The sequence below is a fragment of the Malurus melanocephalus genome, unplaced genomic scaffold, assembly GCF_030028575.1.
Source record: "Malurus melanocephalus ecotype Western Australia unplaced genomic scaffold, MMel_1.1 scaffold_360, whole genome shotgun sequence".
Classification (NCBI taxonomy): Eukaryota; Metazoa; Chordata; class Aves; order Passeriformes; family Maluridae; genus Malurus; species Malurus melanocephalus.
The window spans coordinates 189,112-195,912 of record NW_026623592.1 but is presented as its reverse complement, the minus strand read 5'-3'; the positions used below and the strand labels follow the sequence as shown (position 1 = coordinate 195,912).

The window sequence follows — 6,801 nt, the reverse complement described above, 5'->3', positions numbered from 1 at the left end:
TTTTTTTTTTGTTTTTTTTGGTTTTTTTTTTTGTTATGGTGTTCATGGAATGAAATACTTCATAGAGTGATTATCTTTGCAGTGTCTCAGAAATGACCAAGGAGAAACAGAAATGAACCCTAAGATGAGAGTCAGGAGTTTGAGAGCACTGCTGTGTGATAATGGATGTAGAGGATGCTGAGGGAGGGTGTTGAACCCTGTTCTCAGCTGCAGAAATAAGAAACAAGAGTCCCTTTAGAGAGGCTCAGCCCAGCCCAGATTGCTGTTATGTTCATTCTTTCCACGTCTTCTCTTTCTCTTTTGGCAACCCTGTGTTTGTGGGAACAAAAGTGCCAAAACCRTTTGAGGGGAAGCAGATTTTGCAGCCTGGATGGTTTGGAAATCTCCCATACATAAGGAAGTGGATCTATCATCTTGTAAGATATTCAGCCTACATCTGAAGGCTCAAAAACCTGGGATGAGAAACTTTCTCATGCAATTTGTGGAATATTGCTGAAATTTCTGTCACAAGTTCTTCCCAGCGAGTCTGGTGCTGCTGCCACCTCATCACAGGGTGTTGGGGATCCTGGCTGGCTGCTGTTGGTCCATCCCTCCACTGCCAGTAGGAGCCTCAAAATACATGGAATTTCAGAGGAAATCTGCTTTTGTCATTTTTCCTGCTCTCATTATAAACTTCTGCTCACATTCTAAGGCAAAGAATCTCCAGGGTGGGCTGCCTTGCTCAGTGATGACCAATGTGTGAAAGTAAACTGCTTCATTCCTGAATTCTTTGATCTTATCCAATATCTCAGGCCATGCTAAAATCCCGTGTTTTTCAATGCTCCTTTCCTTCCTTCAGCTTTTTGGTCCCACAAATTTTGCTCAATATTGAATTCATTTTCAAACACACGTGCCAGACCAAATACTCACTGCGACACTGTCCAAATTTTTTTTTTTGTTTGTTTTGTTTGTAATGCCTTGATTATGTTAATGCAATGAGTTTGACTTTGCTGGAGTTTAACCAGCTGGTATCAGAAAAGCTGAAACTCAGAAAGAACGTGTTTATTGTAGTATCAGGCTGTGGGTTTGGATTGTTGTAGATTCGTTKTCTTCAGTGGGATTTATTCGTGTTTGAACTCCTGGAAGTGAAAACAGGGCAGAGCCGTTAGACCCTGATTCATCTCTGGTGCCAGCTGTTACCTTTGATGTCTGCTTTGTGTGCAGAAACTGTTGAGATGCAGGGTTTTTAGGAAGATTTTAGCAGACTAAGGCTCTTAATAGAGAAAGTAACAAAGAAAGTCTCTACAAATCTGTAATCTTTGTTTCCCAACATAAATACAAGCTCTGTATGTCTGAAGTTGCATTTCTCGTCATTGCCAGGGTTGGATTTAAGGCAATGGAAAACATAGGTTGGAAGAGATTGCCTGTTCTAAGCCCATGGTTGCTATGCATGTGTCTRACTGTGGCTCCAGAGGCAGCTCTTTGTAAAAATGTGACACATTATTATAAAAATAATAGGTTGAGAAACGTGCATTTCTTTACTATCATCAGATTGGGCCTATGAGAGAGCWGGAGAGGGACTTTTCACAAGGACATGTTGTGACAGGATGAGACAGAATGGCTTTGAATTGTCAGAGAGCAGGGTTGGATGGGATATTGGGCAGGAATTGTTCCCTGTGAGGGTGGGCAGGCCCTGGCACAGGGTGCCCAGAGAAGCTGTGGCTGCCCCTGGATCCCTGGCAGTGCCCAAGGCCAGGCTGGACATTGGGGCTGGAGCAGCCTGGGACAGTGGGAGGTGTCCCTGCCATGGCAGAGATAGGATGAGATGACCTTTAAAACCAACCCAAACCATTCTGTGATCCTTCTGTTTCCCACACGGTGTCTCCCACCACTGTCCTCTTCCCCAGACACCACCTCCCTCCCTTGGCACCATCCCCAGCCTGTCTGGCATCCACATCAGGGCTGGGTTTCTCCCAAATTTCAGCARTAAATCTTTGAGAGTGAATGTCAGGCTGTATTTCTGCCTGGAGCCTGTGGAGATGCTCAGACCTGCAGGCACAAACYCCTTTGTGCCCGATGGAGTTGGACCCACGAGGTGTCAGATCCCTCCCTKGTTCTGATCAGAGCTGTGCTGCTGATCCAAAACATCCATCCAAAAACATCCATCCTGTCCTGTCCCTGCAGCCTCTTCTCCTGCAGTCTGGCACTTCCTCTCACAGATCCAGCGTGCTGCTCCAGCAGCAGCCCTGACAAACCTTCCCTGGCTGCTCCAGAGGAACCCCTGGCACCCCAAATTAGGCAGCACAATCCCCCCAGCACTGGATTTCACACCTGTCCCTTCCCACCTTCAAATCCCCCCTAAATTCCCATCACAACAGGTTGCTGCTTATCTCCCCTTGCATCCAAATTGGCCCGTGCCCAGAAACAGAGGGAGAAAATGGCACTTCCAAAAGCCGAGATGTATATTCTGTCACTTGGATTTAAGATGTTTTTCRTCTTCTGAAATATTTTCATCTGATTTGAATATTCTTGCTGGAAAGCAGGGCTTTGGATACAAATGTGCAGGGAGCTGGAAGCTCACAGCTTATGGGGTCTGCWGTCTCCTGTGTAGGACATGGAGCTGCTTTTTTGTGTCTCTGACGGGGCAGAAGTTGGTGGGCACAGGTGGAGATCAGAAGCCAAGGTCAGGTTCCTGTGCACTGAGGTGCCTCCTGCCTCCTGCTGTGTGTGCATCCAGGAGAATGTAAAAATTTGCTTTTCTTTYCACCTTTTTAACACACACTTGACTGCACAAACCCAGGGTTTGCTAATTGGTGGCACGGGGTGAAACGAATGCTGTAGMAGGTTTTGCAACGAGCATTTGCTGATGTGTGTTACAGCTAAATGAAAAATACGAATATTGCTAAAGCAAGTATCAAAGCTGTTGGCTGAATTCACTGTGTTCAGTTTGGTACATTCCATGAAGGACAAAATGGTCTTTCCAGCTATTCATGGAGAACATGGAATCATAGAATGGTTTGGGTGGGAAAGGTGCTCAGAGCTCATCCCATTCCACCCCTGCCGTGGGCAGGGACACCTTCCACCATCCCAGGGTGCTCCAAGCCCTGTCCAACCCGGCCTTGGACACTTCCAGGGATCCAGGGGCAGCCTCAGAGTCACAAATTTCATCCTAACACCTAATTTAAATCCCTCCATACTCCATCCCTGCTGTTAAAATCGATCTGGATGCAGCCATGCACGCACACTTTCACTGGTACAGCACAACAGCAGCGTCAAACCATCGCTCTTATTTTTACATGCAGCRTGTGAATAGGTGTGGGTGTGTGTTAACATGTTTTGTCAGGGGGAGAAATGTTTCTCCAGAGGCCAGGGATATGTGTGGAACAAAAAAGGAATATTAATTTGCTGGGGTAAAAAAGCAGCATCATTAAAGATGCGCTGAGGATGCCCTGTTCCTGTGGTTTGCTGTGTGAGTCTGTCCTGCACAGCCTGTGGCTGCTGTCATTTGCATTATTTTATGTATGAGCCTGAAGAAACCAGCCTGAAAGACAATTACTGTTTTTAATCAATGAAAGCAAGGAGAGGAAAAGATAATCAATGGGCAAGTGCCAGCAGGGCTGTTCCTTTCCCCCCTCCTTACCTCGGCGATTCTCTGTGCTCTGGTGCTGTCAGATCAAAGGGTGCTGTGCTTCAGTCAGCTCTGCAGCTCTCAGATCTCAGCTGCCTCTCCTGGGATCAGGATTTGGGGCTGTGGGACTCTGCCAGGGACGAGCAGGCGCTCAGGGCTGGGGGCAGCTGCACTTCTGAGAGCTGGTCAGCCTGGTTTTGCTGTCATTTTTGTATTTAAAATATGAAATTAGTTTCTCAGGTTGCTGATGTGCGTTCTTCCAATTCTTCCTTGGCTCCAGCTGTCAATTCCTGCAGTGTTAACAATGGGGGATGTGAGCAGGAGTGTGTTCAGCTCGGTGAGGATCACTACAAGTGCCAGTGCCAGCCAGGATACCAGCTGAGGGCAGATGCCAAATCCTGTGAAGGTGAGTTCTGCCTGAAGACACGCTGTAAAGGCAGTTTAAAACACCCCAGGATGGTGTTTGGGGTCACTGTGCTCATTCTTGTTTCCCTCTGTGTGCCAAAAGCTGCTTTAGGATTGTTTATTTATCAGTATTTTAAGCTGACACGTGTTTGAGGTGTGAGGTTCACTTTGAATCACAACTCTGAACAAGATTTGGGTCTTGTACATCCCTGGCTGTTCCTTGCATGCTGATGGTGATGACATGAGCTAGGAACTCCATCATGATTTAATTCTAACATTTTATTACTCATCAAGTTGCACACAGAGTTTGCCTGTATTACACGCTTTAGCCTACAAAAAGTCTTGTCTTTATCTCCTTTTGGCTTATCACAGCCTGATTCATTCATCCTGCCCTTCAGGCTTCTGAGCCCTCTCTCCAGCAGAACAGCAGTGCTACCTTTGGGTTTGATTGTTGTTTTTCTCTCCTCGTATATCTTCACATATTCATCAGTTTGTGAGGCAGCCCCCCCATTCCCCAGCACACACACACACCCTCCAACATGCCAGAGAGAGAGAGGGCCAAATTCATGGATTTATTGAGCTGAAATTCCTGTCACAAAACTGTTTCCATATGGCTCCTCTTCTGCTCAGAGGAGATTTTGTACGCTGTGTATGAAGTGTGAGTAAATCCTGCTGTTCAGATTGTGCAGAGAGCATTTCCCCTGCAGCCCTGCCCTCCACAGAGCTGCACCCACAGCCTGGTTGGGGTCTGTGTCCCATGGGATGGTCACATTTTGTCCCTGAGATTGTGAGGAAGAGTCAGAAAAGGGGAGCTTTATGGAGAAGGGGTGTCAGAAACCTTCCTCTGCTGTTCTCCATCCCATTTCCTGACATCTCAAGATGTTCTTGGCCAGCTGGCTGAGCAGACCCCTGCATAGGGGTTTGGGGTGGGATTTATGGAGTTGGGGCCGTGGTAGGGTCAGTGTGGCCAGCCTGGTGGGCTCAGTGTTGTCCTGGAGTGGTCATGGCACAGCTCAAGCTGCTGTGGGCAACCTCATCCTCTGTTCCAGCTGCCAGGACTGGTCAGCCCAGCAGCCAAACCAGCAGCCTGGGACCCCAAAAATGGCAGCTTTGGCCACCACTGTTCACCCCCTCCCGTGGTGGGGCTGAAGAGGGTCAGCCACCCACCAAAGGCAAGAATTTATCACCAGCCAGGAATTGCTGACCCGTGGAGAAGGGGAAAGGTCAGCCTTGTCTGCAGGTCAGGCATTACCTGGGTGCTGCTCACCTCAGGGTGTTTAAATCAAAATAAATAAATGCAGCCCCCTCAGGAGGGCAGCTGTTCCTGGATCTGTCCTGCAAGCAGGGCTCAGCTTGCGAAATAAAGCCAGAGAAGGATGCATTTCTCTCCAAAAACACCTGAATGAAGAATGTCTGGGACAGAAAAGTGCTAGGTGAGCCTATGGGCAAGATTTTACAGGCACAGATGAGGCTGAAGCGCTCATGGATGCCTTTGGTTTGTCAGTTTGAGGTGTTTCAAGTGGAAGAGGTGGGACGAAGTGGGCCTGGCTGGTTTTTTATATTCCAACCACAAAGCTTTGGCTGCTCCAGTCATGGTTTGGATGGAGAAACCACAATGTCACGAGGGTGTTTGCCACAGCAGGTGACAATCCATCACAGCAGCTGTAGGTGTTGTGCAGGTGTGTGTYCATCCCTGTGGATTCCTTGGGAGCRAATGCTGCACCCACAGCCCTGGRAAGCCTTAGAGAAACACCAAACCTGGCAATTTGGCTCTTTACCWCTTCATATTTCCTCCAGTGTGAAGTTATGCCTGCTGTGAACAAGAAAATTAATTTGATAAGGTCCAAACCTCTTTACTTTAGGTGCTCTAGGGGTTATGGCAAGACTGGAGACCCTGTTCTTTACAGAAATAAAGGATTGGGAGCTCTGCCCCATCCCTGGGGGTGTCCAAGGCCAGGTTGGACAGGGCTTGGACAGACTGGGGCAGTGGAAGGTGTCCCTGCCATGCCAGAGGTGGCACTGGATGGGCTTTAAGGTCCCTTCCAACCCAAACCATTCCGTGATTCTGTGTCCTGAGGCACCTGGGAGATGAAACCACGCCAAGAAAATTTTCACCATAGTGTTTAACAGCTTGGAGTAGAGCTTTGTAGGATGGAGCCTGTTACCTACAAAGTTATTAAATGAACCAGTAAGAGGCAAAAGTGTGAAAAGAAAGAACACTAATGAGTTATTTTTTGCTTTTTCTGAAACCTGCCTAGAACAGGAACAGACGTGTCACTGGAAAGCAAGTCAGTCACTGATTGCCTGATGTCCTGAAGATCTTTCCTTTGCAAACTTACCTCATCCAAGGATTTCCAAGGCTGCTATCTTTATTTGAATTACTGTGTTTTACTAACATCTACCATGTAATTTGTTGTTTGCCTGTTGTCATGTCKCAGAGCATTACAAGCTTTACTCCCTGCTGTAATCATCCTCAAATTAAAGCTTCAGCTTTGCTCTGAAAAACCTCCATAATATTCAGGTTTAACAGATGCTGTTTGATAGCGATTTCATTTAATTTACCCAAATAGAAAAAGAATCGGCAAATAACTCAATATTTCATATCAGCAAGGAGCGAGCTCTTGCTTGGAGCTAAATCCTTTGTAGACCGCAAATTGTCGGGCTGCAGAGCCAACTTGTCAGCCTTGCAAGCGTCACGCACGATGAAGCACTGCTGTTCCTTGGAAACCTATTTGCAACCTATCGTGTCAGAAGTCCAATTTCAGCTCTACATCCCTAACAGTGCTTTT

The 6,801-nt window shown here is 47.2% G+C and overlaps 1 protein-coding gene across 1 annotated transcript in view; it reads left to right on the top strand.

The window, feature by feature from the left end:
* LOC130580759 (multiple epidermal growth factor-like domains protein 6) overlaps positions 1-6,801 on the top strand; it is a 169,976-nt gene that overhangs the window by 108,919 nt on the left and 54,256 nt on the right. Inside the window, exon 6 of the mRNA XM_057378471.1 lies at positions 3,888-4,013. Coding sequence (XP_057234454.1) covers positions 3,888-4,013 — 126 coding nt within the window. The remainder of the gene's footprint in view (positions 1-3,887; positions 4,014-6,801) is intronic.